Source organism: Crocuta crocuta, unplaced genomic scaffold, assembly GCF_008692635.1.
Source record: "Crocuta crocuta isolate KB4526 unplaced genomic scaffold, BGI_CrCroc_1.0 scaffold179, whole genome shotgun sequence".
NCBI lineage: Eukaryota > Metazoa > Chordata > Mammalia > Carnivora > Hyaenidae > Crocuta > Crocuta crocuta.
Genome location: NW_027551568.1, coordinates 15,710,915 through 15,731,462, shown reverse-complemented (window position 1 = coordinate 15,731,462; position 20,548 = coordinate 15,710,915). Strand labels below are relative to the sequence as shown.

Genomic DNA, 20,548 nt, shown 5'->3' with positions numbered 1-20,548 from the left:
TTTAAAGTCTCTTAAATCCAGAATACTTACAATGATCACTAATTGTTACTATGGCACTGAAATATATTTTTTATAACGACTAAATTTAGATGTGTCTAATCTGCAGTTAATTTCATTGATAAGTATTCCAACTAAATCAAACAAAAGATATATAATCAGTGAGGCTATATACATTTTTTATAAAATGCATGCACAAAAAGTTATAAAACAAGGAGAATTCATGATAAAATAGTGTTAAATTTTATACACAAAACTAGTAATTCAAACATAATATAGTGCTGTTGCCAGAATCAATCATTTTGCAGTGTAGCAGAGTTAACCTTCATATTGCAAACCATTTCATTTAGAACATATGCAACAGAAAGCTGAACAATGACATGTAGAATGGATTTGCTTGCTTTTCTTTATTTATCTATTTGCTTCCAACTTTTTAAAAAAATAAAGTATTTGAAACAGAGCTTATATGGTTATTTACACCAACTCAGCAGCTAACTGGTTTTTAGGGCACTGTGCCAGCAGTCCATTAAGGCAAAACATAATTGCCTCCTTCATTCAAACAGACAGATTCTCAAGCAAGAAACTATTCTATCACTGACAGATGTCAACCAATAAATTTAAAAATGTTTCAAATGTCCATTTTCTCTTCTTTAGTGGGCAAACAATAAACTAATGTGTACTTCCTTTAAACTTTCAGATCTCCAGGACCTTACTCTTCATTACAAGAAATTAAGAATATATTTTTAAAACTATAAGCAACACACATCTCAAACAGTGTCCATACTCTATAGAAAAGTGGAGATGGTATTTAAACCAGATTATAAAAAATAAGGAAGAAATATATTATTCAGGTGAAGGTTAAAAAAACAAGCAAATGAAATGTACATTTTCTATCTTTGCTATCCTGTAATCTTTGATTTTAATAGCATAAAATCTGCTGAATTTTATAGAGTGCAAATCTGAATCCGTTGTTCCATGAAGAATCTAATTAAAAACATTCCAGGGTTAAAAAAACAGATAGTGTAATGGCCAAGATATATCTGCATGCTCTGGATAAAATCCACCATAATTAAGAGCCTTCCAAATGTTAGCCCTTCATAAAAAGAAAATTCAATATTTTAAATTTCAAAGTAAAAATATATTTAGAAAACTGAGTAAAGGAGGAAGAAAATTCTATCAACCACATACCATATGGAGGCTTTTTTCATGCAAAAGTAGCCTAAACCTTTTTTTCCACAGAATGTATATGAACAATTCCACTTATCTTATCACTCTGTGTGTATGTGTGCGTGTGTGTGTGTGTGTGTGTGTGTAGTTTATATAAAAGCAATTTGCTGTTACCACTTCATCAAAATCACAAGGAAATATTAGTGAAAAGTTCATTGAGATAAGAAAATGGAGACAATTTTATAACTGCTCCATAAAAAAGTTCAAAACTATGGTATGTTTAACCAATAAAAACCTTTCTCCCCACTCGCATACATCTTTTTTCTTGTTCTCTAGTGACTATTTTTTTAATGTTTATTCATTTTTGAGACAGAGAGAGACAAAGCATGAGTAGGGAAGGGGCAGAGAGAGAAGGAGACATAGAATCTGAAGCAGGCTCCAGGCTCTGAGCTGACAGCGCAGAGCCTGATGTGGGGCTTGAATTCACAGACTGTAAGATCATGACCTCAGCTGAAGTCAGACGCTAACTGACTGAGCCACTCAGGCGCCCTATCACTATTTTTTTTTTTTTTTTTTAATAAATCATGGATGTCTTCACACTCAGAGAGTTTCTAGGGAATGAACTCCAACCAATATATGCCACTTTCTGGTGCCTATTTTAAAGAGTATAGAAAACAGAAAATAATCAGGAAATCTCCCTGTTCTAATCCTGTAGGCCCTTAGAACGTGGCAATGATGTACAGGTATAACTGAGCTGTGTGTCATAAAATACTCTACAATGGTCATTAATGAGCAGGTCTTACATCAGTGGAATATACAACACAGCGCAATCCAGGAATTCAAAACTTCCAACTAGTTCTGAAACCATTTATGAGATATTAAACAATATTAGTTTATTTTAAATGACACGTTCAGTTCACTAGTGGTCAATTCTCAGGAATTATTTTCAGTATTTTAAAAATTAAATTATGAGGACAAACCATACAAAATGATATCCATATGCCAAAGCCAAAAGAGCTCCCTCCATTATGCTGAGATTTTTTTCTCCATTATGTTTTATATATGTATATACATAAAGATAAAGATGTATAGTTCAGGGATTAAAAGTATCAGCCTTTCAGCCACTGATAAGCTCTGTGGCTCCTGCAAATATTAATTTGCTTCTCTCAGTTTCTCTTTCCAAAAAACGAGGAAAATAAAACCGCCTATATTTTTTTGTAAAAATATGAGATGTAGAAAAATGTTTTATTCTTGCATAAAAATACTGAAAAGATAAAAATATGGGGATATACACAGGTATCTACATAATTACACACATAATAAACAGCACTATATAATAAAATGTCTACAAGACACATTAGTTTCACACACACAGACTATATAAAGAAGTAAATCCTGATACATGATTTCATCTCTAATAGGAAATAAACATATATGATTGCAAAACACATTTTAAACAAATCAGCAGCACAGATTTGCAGATCACTCAGCCATTATGTATTAAACACATACATGCATACATCCTTCACATGGAGGTTGAAAAAACATATAATGTTGTCATTTCCATGATGCATATGATTAAAATATATCATTTTTTCAAGTTTGGAAACTGTCTTAAGAACTCAAAAAGGTTTTACAACACCAGTAAAGTATGAGTTTGGAATGATTGTGTCTGTAACATATAGCCCAGATGTTGATTATACATGGCAATAAAACTGACAGTTCTTTGCATTTTCCCCATCTGCTTTTAACGTAAATGGCAAAAACAGCTGCCAGAGAAGAGAACATAGATTTAATGGAGTGTGTGGGGGAGGTTGTGGAATGACCCTCGCTTCTGAATCTTGGACTGCTCAGTGTAGCCAAGTATTCTCATCATTGGTAAAATCAATTCAAAATTTGAAAAAGAGGAAGCAGCTATATTCCTTTGACATTAGGGATTCTTTTGCCTATTACATAATAATTCCAAAGTCAGTACTTTGTATTTCTGGAATATTACTTCTAACTTTAGCAGTAAATGTATGCCTTGAAATCCTTCATATGTCTTTATATAAAATGACCCAAGATATTTTTGACTGAAATACAATTTCTGTTATGTAAGGGGAGTTCTAGGACTTTGGAAGTTTAATAAGTATCTTTGGCAGGTGAGTGAATATTTGCCTCTGGAGAGGCATTCTATGCCTACAGCTAAGATTTCTGCCTTAGGACTGTGTCCATACTAATTGATTATCAGCCACCCCTGCCTTGAGATGACTTGTTCCTGAATATTGTCCACTTACTTAATCTTACTTTATTTTATTGTTTTTGTGATGTCATCTAGGGTACATGCCCCTGAGAGTAAATTCAATTGATGTTTTCAGAGTAGAAGTAACTCTTTTTCTATTTGGCCTTTAAGCATTTAAAGCAAGACACAAATGAGTGTGCGCAAGGGTGTGTGTTCTTACTGACTTCATGTTTCAGGTAATGACTAAATAAGAGTTAACATTTCCATGCTTCTATTCATGCAGATACATGTTCAAATGCAAAGATACACTCAAAACCCACATGCACATGGTTTAGCTTTAGAGGGAAATATGGGCTTAGGCACATGGTTCACTGATTTCAGGGGGACAGAGTATAGATTTGTAATGTCAATATCACTAAGTTTTCATATATAATTTTTCTTTAGCAATTCAAGAAATAAAATAGTTAAATGTTCTGCTGCTTCAATTTTCATTAATTATGAAAACCTTTTGGACACTAACTTTGAGCCAGGCGCTGAGCTAAGCCGCCCATTTGGTAATAATTTTAGTTTTGAAAACATTATGCAAATGGTCTTTACACATCATTTGTTTAACAGTATTACTCAATGGATAGATAGCAATTGGCCTTCTTCCCCACCCCCTGCACTGACTTACTGTCCAAGTTACCCATCATCTTCTTCCTCAAGTTTAGGAAACCATGTGATCCCGAGTGAGTAGTATTTGAAGTATATGGAATTTTAACTTAATCTTTCCAGAGGATTACAGAACCATAAATCTATAACTTTTCTCCTAAAAAACATGTGATGATGATTTGTCTGAGAATAAAGAATACATTTACTATGCACCAGCTGTCTTCATTTTTATGTTAAAGTCTACATAGGTCTTATTTTACCTTTAATGGGTCTTCATTTTCTTTTCTGTAGAAATTTTTAGGAAATGAACCACCACATAGGGTCACTCCTTGGAATCACCTTCCATCATGATCTGATGCTACATCTGCCTTCACCATGCCCTCCAGACTTCTGCTAACACATTCTTACTGTATTCTTTCCCTCCAAACTGTCATCTTAGGGTGATTTTTCTAACTAACATCTCTAATCATGGTACTACCTTGCTCAAAATGTTTCCGTGTATGTACAATTGTTATCAGACAAGGTGATTCATTAAGATTAGGCTTCCAGCAATCAAAAAGGGCATTAACTTCTCAGAGACTAACTGAGTTATACTACATCTAACTTTTCTGGGACTTTGCACATGCTTTTTCCTCTGTCAATAAAGCCTCCAATTTCTCTGCAAGACTCCTCCTCATGCCTGAAGATTCCTTGAGTCTCCTAGGCACACCAAGGTATTCCTTTCTCTATTCTAGTGTGCATATAGTTTATTACTTATCATATAATCTTAAATGTTTCTCTTTGCGTGGTTTCAATGTCCTGCACTGTAAACATCGTGGAGGTTGGAAATGTGTCCTTTCATCCATAATGTGTGATGCACAGAAGGTACTCACAAATATTTGTTCAGTATGTAGTATATGAAAAAAATGCTATTTTCCACATATCCTTCTCTGTTGCAATAACACTCATCAGACTCCTTGAATTTGTTTAGAGAAACCAATTGAGGTTTCTTTCTTGCCTTACCACTTATTAATCTCAATGCTGGTCATTTAAGTATTTTTTCGTTTGCCAATTTACTTATAATTTTACTGTACTTATTCTCATTTCATAACTAATTTTATAAAAATTTGATTCAGTCTTCTATGTCTTTCTCTTAAGAAAGCTATTACAGGGGCACCTGGGTGGCTCAGTTGGTTGGGCATCCAACTTCAGTTCAGGTCATGATCTCATGGCTCGTGGGTTCAAGCCCCACGTTGGGCTCTGTGCTGACAGCTAGCTCAGAGCCTGGAGACTGCTTCAGATTCTGTATCTCCCTCCCCCTCTAACCCTCTTCTGCTCACGCTGTCTGTCTCTGTCTCTCAGAAATAAATAAAACATTAAAAAAAGCCATTATACTTGTATGCTTAAATGATTACACATCTCAACAAAAAAACATAGGTGTATACATACATATAACATGTATGTTACATAAATAATGTTTTTTGAAATTAGACACAAATAAAAATAGGTAAGAAAAAAATTGAAAGGGCAACGAACAGAATGGGAGAAACTATTTGCAAATCATGTATTTGAAAAGGGGCTAATATCCAATATATAGAGAGAAATAATAAAACTCAGTAACAAAAAGAAATCAAATAATCTAATTTAAAAATGGGCAAAGGGCTTAAATGGACATTTTCTCCAAAAAAGACACACAAATGGCCAAAGTGTACATGAATGATGCTCATCATCACTAGTCATCAGGAAATGGAGCTCAAACCAAGAAAAGATATTCCCCTCACACCTTTTAGAACAGTCATTTTCAAAAAGACAAGAGAACAAATGTTGGCAAAGATGTGCAGAAAAGAAAACCGCTGTGTATTGTTGATAGGAATGTATATTGGTGCCGCCCCTTTAGAAAACAGTATGGAAGTTGCTCAAAAAATTAAAAATAGAACTACCACATGATCTAGTAGTCTCGCTCTTGGGTATATATCTGAAGAAAATGAAACCAGTATCTTGAAGAGATATCTGTACCCTGATATTCACCGCTGCTTTATTCCAAGCGGCAACATATGAGAACAACTTAAATGTCCTTTGACAGATGAATGAAGAAAATGTGATACACACACACATATACACATATGTATGTCACACATACATACACATTATTAAGCCATAAAAAGAAAATCCTGTCACTTGCAACAACACAGATGAACCTGGAAGGCATGTAAGTGCAATAAATGAGACAGACAAAGACACCTATTATATGCTATCACTTGAATGTGGAATATTAAAAAAACCCTCCAATATCATTGAATCAGAGAACAGAATGGTGGTTACCAGGGGCTGTGGGAACAGGGAAATGAGGAGATGTCGGTCAAAGGCTACAATTTTCCAGTTATACAAAGAGTAAGTTCTGGGGATCTAATGTACAGCATGGTGACTATAGTTAATCATACAATATTGAGAGTAGACCTTAAGTGTTCTCACCACACGCACACACATGCGTACGCTTAGCTATATTAACTATGTGAGGTGATGGATATGTTAATTATCTTGATCTTGACAATCAATCCACAATGATTTGATGAGTTTATCAAATCATCACATTGTACACTTTGGACATATACAATTGCATTTGTCAATTATTCCTCAATAAAAATGGGAGAAGAAAAGAAAGAAGTTGGGGGAAATAGGTAATAATTTTCTTACATCGAATGCTTATTATTAATAAAAACTGATTCTGTCCCTATAATGGATGTATGTAGCTTTTTAAAGATAATTATTTCACTACTTCACTCAATAGCAATTAAAGTTTGTTGAAGAAACACATATGAGATCGAAAATTCTGCTAAAATAAATAGGAAAGCAGTCCAATATTATTAATGAACTCAAGAATGGTCTATGGGACTGCAAGGAGAGCTGAATTTATACATTTATTTTACATAATTTATCTTACACTGTTTTGCTGTGGAATTATCAAAACTACTGTATGGATTACATCAAGCATGGCTACTGATAACTAAGAATAAATATGAGATGTTTGTTCTGAGAGAACATGATAGAGATCTTTGTTTTGCTCACTGAATAATGAATTGGCTCTCTGCATTTGTAGAAAGCTAAATTATGATGTGTTTTTCTGGGTGCTTAATTCAGGATGGAATCATAATATGAAAATGCAGAAAATATAATCCAAAAGCACAAGGAAACTAAAATTAAGAATGAATAAAGTTGCACAAACTTCTTTTATAGCAAATGACTTTCGGACTACCAATCTCATAAAATATATTGTCAGAAAGGAATCACACTATTTTGTTTTTCTAACTGTAACTATGTTAGCATATAATCAGATATAAATTATTGGTTTATCTATATATACTTTGATGATGGCTTTCTTTCGATCCTAAGATTGTTTATTAAATGACATTTCTAGACAAAATTATATTACTTGATAGAAGTAAAGCTCGTTTCTTCATGAGGTTTGGGGGATGCATACCACATTTCTGCTATTGGAAGAAATTCAGAACCAAATACGTAAATGCAGCTAATTCTCTACATCAAAGGAGACGTGGAGAGTGATAACTCCATACTTGAAATTAGGTTTGGGTAAAAGCCTGTAAAATTATTTTCTACAGGGGCGCCTGGGTGGCTTAGTCAGTTAAGCGTCTGACTTTCGCTTAGGTCATGATCTCGCGGTTCGCGGGTTCGAGCCCCACGTCGGGCTCTGTGCTGACTGCCAGCTCGGAGCCTGGAGCCTATTTCAGAGTCTGTATCTCCCTCTCTCTCTGACCCTCTCCTGCTCACGCTGTCTCTCTCTCTCCTAGAAATAAATAAAAATATTTAAAAAGATTATTTTCTACATTACAAAAGAATTAAAAGTTTTCTGCTAACCTTTGGAGAATATATAGCTTCCTACATTCTGTTTCAATAGGTCTGAAGCAATGTTTTTAATCATAAAAAGGCCTTAACTCTGATACAGAATGATTTTTTGAAAGTATCAGGTCATAACTATTTCTACTAGACATGAATATGAGAGTGTTATTCATTAGCCTGCAAAGCATAAAGTTATAAGAATATAAAGTGCAAAGCCAGAAGTCTGGCATATGCTATATGCTAGCTTATTTCTGTGAGTAGATCTGAGGCAAGAAAAATATTTAGAATGCTAACAAAGTTCTCTAGTTGCTATCAAATGCTGTAGTAAAACTATCAACTCAAATTTTCATTTTTATACTACTTTTTTAACTCTTCATATTTTCTCTTCATAACCCTTAAGTTGGATGTATCTCTAAATTTTTTAATACTTTCATCGTAGTACAATTAAATACTTTCACAGTGAAAACTGACTTTGAAATTATCAGCCTACTTTTTATTTAGCAAGGCAAACTCAGACTGTGGACTATTTCTTTCTTTCACACCAAATTATATTAAAAATGGCATCATTTGCTTTTAGATATCTTAATCTATGATGTCTAAATCATGGAGCCAAGGTAATTTGATATAAAATTAGTCAAATTGCATGCCGCATTCACTTTTTAAATTTATTTTCAAAATTTTAGCATATGAAAAGAAAACCAACCAATAACACAACATGATAGCTGTGCTATTAGCTGAGACTGAGTGCATGACAAATAAAAAGTCATACTTGATTTCATGAATATCTCTAAGTCTCTTTAGAAGCTAGGATAGAATGAGTGATTTTAAAGCATGTTATTAATCAAATGGGATTTTGGTGTCCCTATCTATTGAAAGTCAGATGACTTTGACATATAGTATGTGGATTCAATTTGGCAAATGTGAATTTATTAGAATTAAGAATTCAAAAACTTGAAAGGGGCAAATGCAGAAATAGCCTGCAAAAAAGGGTTAAATGCATATGGGAAGAATGTTTGTCTAAACAGAAATGGAAGAAAACATGCATTTTAAAAGTTGTATTCAGGGGGTGCGTGTGGTTCAGTGGTTTAAATGGCTGACTGAGGTCATGATCTCACTGTGAGTGAATTCAAGCCCGCGTTGGGCTCTGATGGCATGGAGCCTGCCTGGGATTCTCTTTCTCCCTCTCTCTCTGCCCCTCCCCCAATACTCTCATTTTCTCCCTCAAAATAAATAAATAAACTTTAAAAAAGTTATATTCAGTATCATAAATTCAGGTTGTAATAAGATACACCATTTAAGAGTCATCTCTTTTTTCACTTTATAATTATGCATGCAAGTGACACAGAGGAAACAAAAGGAGCAAAGTACTCTGACCCCTCACATCTAACCTCCATCATTGAGTCTCTTTGAAAGAACCTTCTTTATTGCTGGCAGAGTAAAAGCAGACTTGTAATTTACACAACGATGAGTTTCCTTTCCATTTCATCTATCTGAATAGCATATCCGAAAAAAAAACTGTATTATAGCTTCTGAGAATTTCCAATCTATCTTAGAAAACACTGAAACAACCTCAGAAGACCTGACCTGAGAACTTTGCTACCATCTTTTCCCCTTCCATAATTTGAACTTCTTCCTGACGTTCTTCTCTGAAACAAATAAAAGAAAGAATGGTATGGATCCCAGCTTCAGAGCCTTAAACGAGGCAACCAAGAGTGAAGGCAGTCAGACATGAATAAACAAGATGTACTAAATTGTTACACAGCCTATATTCTTACTATTCTCCATGATTTATGGTACTTCTGCATAATGGTTTGAACAGGTGATATGCCACAGAAAATCTATAACTAGATTGAAGAGAACTAAATGCCTACTCTATAGCAATCCATCATATCATATTCAAAATTTTATATCTCAAATGTGATGTAAGAAATTAATTCTGAGGATTTGATATATAGAGAATCAAATTGATATATAGAGAATCAAATTGCTATTAATAACTTTGTTGCCATGGGCCAGATCATGTAAGATTTGCCTTGGGCATTCCATCTGTATGAAGAGACATACAGGTTTTAAGCAGCAGAGTCCAAAGCAGCGAATTGCTGGTAAGATTTCGGGAGGGGGGTGGTAAAATCATCTTTCTGTTTTAAAAATTAATATTCTTTATTTATTTTAGAGAGAGAGATAGAGTACAAGGCGGTGGGGGGGGTGGGGAGGGACAGAGAAAGGAGACACAGGCTTCAGGCTCTGAGCGGTCAGCACAAAGGCAGATGAAGGGCTCGAACCCACGACTCATGAGATCATGACCTGAGCCAAAGTTGGCCGCTTAACTTTCAGAATCACCCAGGTGCCCCAAGAGCTTCTTTCTTTTAAACTTACTTCACCTTATACTAGTACACATTCTATTTTTCTCTCTCTGTCTTTATTAGTCCATATTCCCTTGTCACATGTTTTGTTTACCATGAAGAATAGACACTTGGAGGCTCTTCAGAAAGTATGCATTAGACCTTTTCTACTTGCCCCCAAGTTGGTTCTTTCCTCCATCTCCACTATGCTAAGTGTTGGCACAGAAATGGTAAGGAAAACATAGTCCTGCCCTTTTAAAGCTTACAGTTTATTAAGGATAGTTTGATATTAATCAAAATACCAAAATAAACTGTGATAAGTCCTATGAGATAAAATCCAGGATGTATAAGAATATTCGACAGAGAATAGAAAAGATGACACACACTATAATAATTGCAGTAGAAAGTAATAGGAAACAGCTCTCAAGTTTTTTACACATTCCGATACCTTAATGCCTGCCTTTATGCTCCTTCTATGCTGTCTTCGTAGGTAAGTTTCTCAAAGCTTCCCTTGCCCTGTTTTTCTGAGTATCAGCCAGCCTTTCCTTCTGATTTTTTTCAATTCTCTCTTCTATGATAGTCCAATAAGCCCATGCCATGTTTATCTTTCTTTTGCAGCTGGATCGATGAAAGAACATGAGCTCTAGAATCAAGTAAGTTTCAGACTAAGGCCAGCATAACTGCTTCATGACGGAAAAACTTTTAAACAAAATTTCTTAACATTTCTGGCCTTATTAAAACAAAACAAAACCGAACAGAACAGCAAAATGAAGTTGTCAGTTTTTGAAAGATTTGAGATAAATGTCTATAAGGTTTATTATAGAAAAAGGATGGCCTTGGAGAAAAATGTCTATGAATTAATTAATATATCTAAAGAAGGAGGCTACTAGTAGATTCTGAGTGGGTCGGCAAAGAACAGAGATAAAAGGAGCTCCCAGACATAAGTAGAGAGTGGATTCCAAGCCAGTATGGGGTATAGAGAAATTCAGCAAATGAATTTTAAGTATTTATAGCCCCACTTTAGCTCTTGCCATTAGATATCTTATTCATTAACTTTTCTCTTACTTATTGTATATTGAAAAGCACCATTTTTTTTCTATAAGGAGAGAATGGGCTTCTTCTTCAGGTTTTATTTTTAATCTTGTTCAATATACCTCTTTTTAGAGATAAATGTGCTGTAAATGCTTACATTATGCATTTATTCACTAAATATTTGTTTTCTACTTATTAAGTGCCTATTATGTGCCACGTACCAGATTTGTAGCTGGGTATTCAGTGGTGATCAGAATAGAACTACTTCCTGCCTCTGACTTCATAGAGTTTCTATTTCAGTAGGGTAGACAGGTCTAAATGAACACACAAATATACATCTATAAACAAGATACAATAACTATACACATATATGTATTGAATAAGATTCCCAACAAATGGGATGACAGATCCTGGACCATATAAGATCATCAGGATGACGAGGCTTCTTGGAGAAATCCACCAACTTTCACCTAGCGTATGTCCCTGCATTAGTTTTCCTATTTTATTTAAATTTGCATCAACACCCCTGTCAAAAGTCAATGAGAAAAATCACATGGCATAATGTGTGTGCAGCATCCAACACTGTTAAATAGATGTTAGTCTCTTTCTACTCTTCCTCCTACAAATTATTCCCCTTCTAGCTTTAAAAGAATGATTCCCATCTCTCTTAACAAATAATTGCTTGAGCAAATACTAGAAGTGTGAAATTATAGTTGTACGCACAATGCAGCAGAAAGAAAAGGATGAGTCAAGTTTTTCAACCTAGAATAACAAGCAGTAGATCATTCCTTCGTGTAGCACATACATACTTTCTTTTTGTGAGAATTCTATTACGAGACAGGTGCAGGTATAAAGACATAGCACACACAGAAGGAAATCAACTCAATGGCATTGAATGAAATGTCTGATAACTTGCAGTAAAGAAATTCTACTTATAATTTATGGTAAAATCCAGATTAAAAAATATTTGAAAAGTATGGAGGGAGGTTATAATTTTCAGTTCACCTTAAATTAAAAACCTGGAATCTATAAAAATGAAAAAAGAAGATGTGGTACAGCTTTACTTCCACATTTTATGAATCATACTGATGTACTTCATACTAATAAAAATAAAAGAGTAATAAAAGAAATGAGTTACCAAGCTAGTAAGTTATGCCACTATAATGAATGGTAATGGGGTATTTTGTTGGAGTTGAAGATCAATATGATTTATTGCCAGATGCTCTACTGATAAAGCTGATAATGTAATAATCAGAGAAGTGAAATTCACCTAGAGCTTCACATATGTTTTCATCTCTACTTATAAATTTAATTTACTGTAGCTTTATCTGATACACCACCTCCTCAATACAGGTAAACCCAATGGGACATATTATTTAGTATGACTTTTATGTACTAAATTTCATGATAATACAAAAGCTATAGAGCATACAAAATAGAAGAAATGCTCTTTGTAAAACAAATAAAATAGACAACATGAGATAAGCCACTTTAAATGTCACACATTACTTTCGATCTGTTATATCTACAACTCACTGGTCTTTTGTCAAGTCTTTCAAAATAATCAGGATGGTGTTTCAGTCTTTCCTAATAATCAGGACTTGATCCACTGGCTCATGTGTTCAGGATCATTGTGCTCCTACAGAGATTGTTCTACCTCTCACACTCATTTCTCCCTAAAACACATTGTCTCTGACTTCCTAATGATAGCTGCTTTCTGCATCTTTCAATCAATCCAGGTCTGTCTTTCATAGTGACAATTGTCTTTTTTCAAAAAACTCTTTTCTCAGCTAAACTAAGCCCCTTCCTCTCTTACTTATTCTGTCCCTCTGCTGCTTTTACTTAGTTCTGTTGGGTTTCTCTTCTCTTCCCCTCCTTTCTATTGGCCATTTCATGGATTTAACCATCAACTTTTATTTTGTAATGTTAATTACTCCAAAATCTTTGCCTCAAGTCCTTGTCTTCCTCCAAGTTACTATAGTCTGTATTATTTTGGTACCTCTAAAAATCCTGTCAGTACTTCAGGATTTTACAAATTTTGTTCACCACCACCTTTCTTCCCAACTTTTGTCCTGCCCTTTAGTTTCTTATATACAATAATAAAACCACCAGTTCCCCATCCCTCATACTTGAAATTCTGGTATTATCTTTGGCTCATATTTCCCCATTAGTCCCTCATCTCACCAAAAGCCCAAACCCATGAATTCTGCTCCTATAGTAACTATCATACCTGCTTCCAGATCATCCTTCACACAGCTACGTGGTTCTTGCTCTTAGGGCGTCTCCCCTCCATCAACATGATAGCCACCTAAGATGCCTCATGCCTGGCACTCTGGCCTTTTGCCAACTATTGGCACACAGCTGTCAGATTAATTCTTGAAGACAGTCTTGCAGAGGATCAATTACCTGCCTGTGGTCTCACAATAGCGATGGTAGGTGGACCTTCGCTTCTAACTAAAGTTTTCTGCCTTTAATTAACCACTGTAACTTGACCTCTACTTTACACTCTCTGCATAAATACCTTGAACTTCATTTGTTCCTCTCTTACAATGTGTATTAATTTGTACCTCATTTCATAGCTTTTGTGTCAAATTTGCTAGTCACTTGATGGAAGATATCTGGAAAATTCATGCTGTGTTTTATAATAGTGTTTTCCTAATAAATGCTCTTGCCTGGGTAGATGAATATATTATTTCCCTATTTGGAGACTTACTGTGTCCTTCTACTATCTAGTCCATCTTATATTACCTCTCCTGATTAAGATAAAAGTCCTTCACTAATCTGTGGCTTTAAAATTATATGGAGATGTCTTTTCTCAGGCACTATTTTCCATGATGCCTCCACATGCACCTATTACTCTAATTAGGCTCAAATGTACAATCTTTAAAACATAACGCTCGGGGCGCCTGGGTGGCTCAGTCGGTTAAGCGTCCGACTTCGGCTCAGGTCATGATCTTACAGTTTGTGGGTTCGAACCCCGCATCAGGCTCTGTGCTGACAGCTAGCTCAGAGCCTGGAGCCTGCTTCAGACTCTGTTTCTCCCTCTCTCTGACCATCCCCTGCTCACACTGTCTCTCTCTCTCTCTCAGAAATTAAAAATACAAAACAAAACAAAACAACATAACGCTCACCACCACCTCTGTCCTTCATTCCAGACATTTCTCTTTTGTGCAATGTCACCCACCTCTTCCAAAACCATGTATTATTATTTTTTTCAATGTTCAGCTAAAAAATTCTTATAAATCTCTTCTATGGGCAAAGTAGCTTCCATCAACTAAAATTCTGATGACAATAATATTATGTGCATACGTTATTTCATGTCTGTGCCAAACCTCCACAGAGTCTAGTCTTCACAGATGATCATGCCTTACACTGCAAAGCTCTAATAATACTTTTAAACACAGATTAGATATTTCAAATAATGTTAGTGGGTCTTGTGAATTAAAATTAGTCTCATATAAAGTAAAGTCAAGCAGTTAACTGGCAAAAGTTGCATAGTTTTTGAAAATAACTTAATTTTTGTGCCTACTATGTAGACTTATACGGAGTTAGCCTTATTTTATCATTTCAATCCAAAATGCTAAAAACGATTTATTTAAACTTCAGAATTGGCCTCTAAAACAATAAGATGATGAACTGAGTGATTGTGAAGTTGCTGTCTTAGTAATGGATATTGAGGTAAAGATTTTCCCTGATGAGTTCTTCCCAAGGTGGGAAAAACAGTTCATTTGACATCTTACATGACCTTGTTTTAACCACGTGACTTCTATCTGGCAAGAACAATGCACACAGCAGATGCATACAAAAGAGCTATGAAATACTTTGTCAAGACAAGCTAACTTTTGATAGAGATAGCCATTGGTTCAAATAGGTAAAAAAGCTCACTAATTTAAAAAATCTTATATACATCTATATTCTTTTGACTTTATAATTGTATCCTTTTTTATACTTTGTGGTGGATCATACAGTAGCTCAAACAAAACAGGGACGCTGCATTATAAATGTGAGGTCTTGAGGATCATCTAGTTATGTTGTTCCTATGATTTATCACCCCAGTTTGCCCTTCTTTTTAGGACCTGGACAGGAGCGGAGCTCCACATCCAAATAGTCAGACTATGTACAACCACTTTTATTTATTTTTTCCTAAATAGCCTACTAACACCAACCCGGTGAAAAGGGAAAGAACTCTTTATCCTGAAAGTACATTTTAAAAAATTCTACCTATGCTAAAAAACGAAAAATCCTAGCCACTTCAACAAGATAATTTCTTAAACAGAGGAAGGTTCAGTGCAATTCTGCAAGGAATATCTGTCCAAGTTAATGGATCATATTTGCCTTTGATAAACCCAGAGTCCCTAAAGAAAGTCATGGTTTGGGCCACTGTGGAGGTGGAGAGATGAGAGGGGATTTCAGGGCACATACATTTCCGTGATGGTCTCTGGCAGATTCGTGGGGATCTCAGTGAGACCTTTCCCACGACAGTCTACGATATTGTTGCTACAGGTACAAGCAGCTGGACAGTGCAAAACACTGCAGGAAGGAGCCATAAACGACTGGTGACCTGAAAAAGAAACAAACAGCAATAGTATTTTCCCTCCTGAAATTCATCACTGTGAAATGTACACGATCCTCTCAAACAACAAAGCACGTGACTTAACAGAAATGTATTTCTCTAAATATCAGAGCATTAAATAGGCCTATATTTCTAAGATACATTTTAGGAAGCATGCATTTATAGTTCTGGGTCAACACTCAGATAAAGTAAATGGGATTCTTAAAACTAATTATGAAAATGATAATTTTTCCCACTTGAAATAATTGTTAAGAAAGGTTGAATTCAGACTGGAAACTAGAATTAGATTCAAAACTATTCTGAGTTCCAAAAAAAGCAGCAGTTTCAGACTAACCTATATTTCATTTCTAATCAGCTTCATTAGAATTTGGTCTTTATTAAATGTATGTAGCATAACGTATTGAATCTCAAGAAAATAAAGGAGAACAGACATAACAGTTGGTTGTAAATAAGTAATTGTGTACCAATGAATGTAGGGATAATTAGATCTTTCTAACCTTGATGTCCTGGTAGGTTCAAAATCTGTACTTTCTTTGAAGTATAATAGTTTGTAACATGCCATTCTGTAATTGTTAATCTAGACAGTACTTTTTTTGGCTTCTCAGAGCCTATAAATTTAGTATTAAGTAGTTACCTGTGGGTATATATTTTTTACTACTCAGTGTTTGGAAACAAAACTGTTTTGGGGGCATCTGGGTGGCTTAGTCGGTTAAGCGTCCGACTTCAGCTCAGGTCATGATCTTGCGGTTCATGGGTTCGAGCCCCATGTCGGGCTATGTGCTGACAGTTAGCTCAGAGCTTGGAGGCTGTTTCAGATTCTGTGTCTCCCTCTCTTTATGAACCTCCCCTCTTCACACTGTCTCTCTCTCTCTCTCTCAGAAATAAATAAAAAGCATTAAAATAAAACTGTTTTGAAATGAGATTTTGCTGTTGGAATGATGAACGACAGAATGGTGGCCGTGCTGTACTGAACAGGATCTGCACACACTTGGTTTACTGGAGTGGGACAAACCCTCTCTGATCTGCAGGGAGAGGGCCTGAGTGATCAGAATGCCAGGAAGAAGCTGCAGGCCAGTCACTAACCCAAGACCTCTGAACAAGCTCTCAAACATTACAAAAATAGTCTCAGTCTAAAAAAGAAACGTGAACTTGCCTTCTTCCTCATCTAGAAAACGGGAAGGGAAAAGTGAAGAGAGAAAAAAAGTGGTTAGTAATGAATTGTTAGTCATTTCATTATTTAATTTTTTAAAAAGCAATCAGACCTAAGAAGAACATTCCATCACATTATAAGAAAATTTTGTTCCGGTTATAAAAAGTGTGGAGAAGTACACGAAAAGGTCTTAAAGATAACAATAAATGAGAATTCCGTACTGGTATGTCTTTGATCCTCTAAAGAACTATTTGTGATGTGTTATAATATATATTTAGACATTTCATGTTACTGTATCTTGAACAGACACTTCTGAAGCAGAATCAGACATATATATATACATATATATGATAAANTATGCTAATATGGATCATATAATATTAACATATTATTATATAAGTAAATATAAACATAAATATAAATATGTATGAATTGGTAATTAGATTGCCCAGCTTGAGATCCTTGGATTCAACTATATGACCTTGTATGAGGCTACTTAGCATCTTTTTCCTCAACATTTTAATCGCTGATATAAAGATAATGTTACATTTCACTACAGTAGTTCTAAGGCAAGTGAAATGAGGTAAGTGTATGTGAAATACTTAGGCTGGTGATCGAACATAAAGAAAGAATTCAGTAAATATGACTTGTTGATAGTTTACATAAGCCATGAGTAATTTTTGTTTTTACGTTTTCATCACTAAAACTAGTTATTTATCTCTTCCCAGGAGAAGTGAACCACTAGTATACACGGAAAGCGCTTTGTCCCTCTGCAACTACAGTTGAGATACTTTCTTGAGTTTCCCAGCAAGATGAATCATATTTCCAATTGTTACCATAAAAATAGATCTAAATTATTACATAACAGGAAAGTAAGTAGCAAACAGACTTAAAATCTAGGAATTTTCTATGTTTCCCTGTGAGTGAAAATTGAAAAATCTTTCATCATACATTAAGTACATGTAATCTGTAATGACCAATCATGCACAAATGACTTAGAACATATTATCAATATCACTGAGACCGAGGATTTCCATGGAGTGATTAGTGCTCAATTGCACATGTTAGTGAGCAAAACACTGAAACTTTTAAAGCATGCTTTCTCCACAGCTCTCTTACATAGAAGCACAAAACAATACGACAACATAAAGGTTTTTTCTCTCTTACCACTGCAGACAAATTCTCGTTTTTGAACCTCAGCTACATTATGACCCCTCAGGTGGGATGGACCCATACACTGAGTGTAGAGACCAACCCGGGGCCTTTGACGCAGCCAGTCAGAGAGCCAGGCCAGGTGACAGTCGCAATATAGGTTGTTCGAATGGAGGCGACTACATAAGAAGAAGGGGAGTTTAAAGCAAGAAAACAGAAAATAGTTATTCCAAAAATGGAAAAATGCATTAATAATAATAATACATAACTTTGTTTCTTAACATGTAAGTAGATAAAGCTTTGTAAGTCCCAACCTAATTGTTTTTTCTAAAAATTAAGAGAATCAACTTACTCTTCATTTACTGTCAAGCTAAGCAAATATACAGAAGCTTGAATGCAACCATAAAAAATGGTTTTCCTATGCTCACTCAACAGGGTAAAAAGAAACAGGTATGTCCAAGGCAAATTGCTCTGCAGTCTCAACATACTGACTGCCATTTGGGGTAGGGTTGGGGGGGAGGTGGGGCCATATTAATAAAAGTTGTGGCTCTCGTTATGAGTTATCAGTTAGTCCTGCTATTGTTAGTTTCTGTAAAAAACTGCTTGCAAAATCTTTTTAGCAGGTCACTTTCGTTTTTTGCTGAACAAGATAGAATAATAATTCAATATAAAACACTTCTTTCATGTCCCTATTCTGATTTCCTTCTTTTTGTTTAATAGCAGAAAAAGGGATTAGCTACTTTGGGCTCCTGGGACCCTATCCTCAAAGAGCAGGAACTGAAATGAAAAGACATAAATGCCTAGGAGTGAAGGAATTAAGTGAGCCCCCCTCCCTATGTTGGCAGGGAGCCACACCAGAGCATGGATCCATTCCAAGTGGCAAATAGCACTTTTCCATTAATAAAATATCAGACAAATGTATCCATTAAATTAGGTAAATGACTTCAAATTGGCTTTTATGTTTTCTCAAACTAAAGAAAAGGACATCCAAAGCTATAAATCAAAGCATCATTTCCAGAATCATCTATGACATAGTAATACCATTTTAGTCCTTTTTAGCTGATGTGCTCAATTCTAACCCAATAAGAGTAATGGATATTGAAACATGGAACTCAGTCCAGAAAGATAATTGGACCATAAAAATGGAATTTTTAAGTAGCAATGATAATATAGAATAATGAAACAACCAAAGCAAGGGAATTTCAAGTTAGAAGACCATTTTACATTCTCCTTGAGCCTAGAGCTATGGAACAGACTGTCTTGGATCAAAACTTAGATGGCGTGCCACCGAACGCAAAGCTCCATTTGGGGAAGGCTGGGTGACCTCCAGTACAGTTTGTTTGGAAGTCAGAGTGGCACCCTTTGGAAGCCGCTTAGCGCACTCTACCTCTCTGTTCTCTAAATATTTTCATCTAAACCAGCACATTACAATAATCCAATCAGGTGGGTACAAATTTGAAATGAGAAAAGAGCATAAAACTTGAAAAACCGGATTAGCAGGAGAAACTGTAATGGGTTTCAGGAGGAAAAATAAGGCATTCTACCAAAAATGTGGATGGTGGATATTTCTATATTCTTGGCGGCTTCATTTTCTCAAGGATTAAGTGCTTGTTCAGTTTGTTTTTTTAAATCAGCCAAAGTGAAAGAGAAAATAATTTCATCAAATATAGTCTGGGGTATTATTTTGGTCAAATTAGGCTCAATGGAAGAGTACCAAGGAAATAAAATTTATGTTATATCTGCATACTTTGAGAATTCCTTTAGTTAGTTAAATCCTATTCCAAGAAAGTGATAATGTTGTTTTGTATCATACACAGAGCTACATTTTAGTGAGGGGGAAAAAAGGACTTTAAGATTGGTATTACCTAATTCATTAAAAAGCTGACAGCTCAAATGATTTTTTCATTAAAGAGAAAAAAAATAAAGGCATATCGATATGTTTCCAGTTATAACGTATCGTAAAATGAAAACTATTTTGAAAACCCAATCAAAATGTATGTTCCTTACTTAAAAAAAACATATTTTTTCAGAAGTCCAAAGCTTTGGTTATGTTTCCCACCATTTCTCTCCTATTGTATATAATGTATTTTTAAGGTCAAGGTGATTCTTAAACCCCATTCAAGTGAGATCTATCTCATAAAATGCTTTAACTAAATATCCCCACCCTGGGCTTTAAAGATTACTTTTTTCTCCAAGAGAAAAATAATAGCTGGAGCAAATACTTTACTAGAGAACAAGTTCTTATTCACCGAAAATATTTTAATGTCCATCTCCTGAAAAGATATTTTTAAATAGAAATGCTGACACAACCTTAATTATAGAAGCACTGGAGGGTTATGCTGTAATTTTACATTACAAAGAATGTTGGAGAGCCAGTTTAGCTTTATTAGGTCTGCTTGCTGTACAGTAATAAAATCATAAAGATTTAC

General features: G+C 35.0%; 1 protein-coding gene across 3 annotated transcripts in view; it reads right to left on the bottom strand.

Annotated features, from left to right (window-relative positions):
* The window catches only part of SLIT2 (slit guidance ligand 2), a 370,098-nt gene that overhangs the window by 114,091 nt on the left and 235,459 nt on the right, over window positions 1–20,548 (bottom strand). For all 3 annotated transcript variants that reach the window (XM_077750411.1, XM_077750413.1, XM_077750412.1), the window contains exons 8-9: window positions 18,135–18,298; window positions 15,667–15,805 (exon numbers count right to left, since the gene is read on the bottom strand). In XM_077750411.1, coding sequence (XP_077606537.1) covers window positions 15,667–15,805; window positions 18,135–18,298 — 303 coding nt within the window. The remainder of the gene's footprint in view (window positions 1–15,666; window positions 15,806–18,134; window positions 18,299–20,548) is intronic.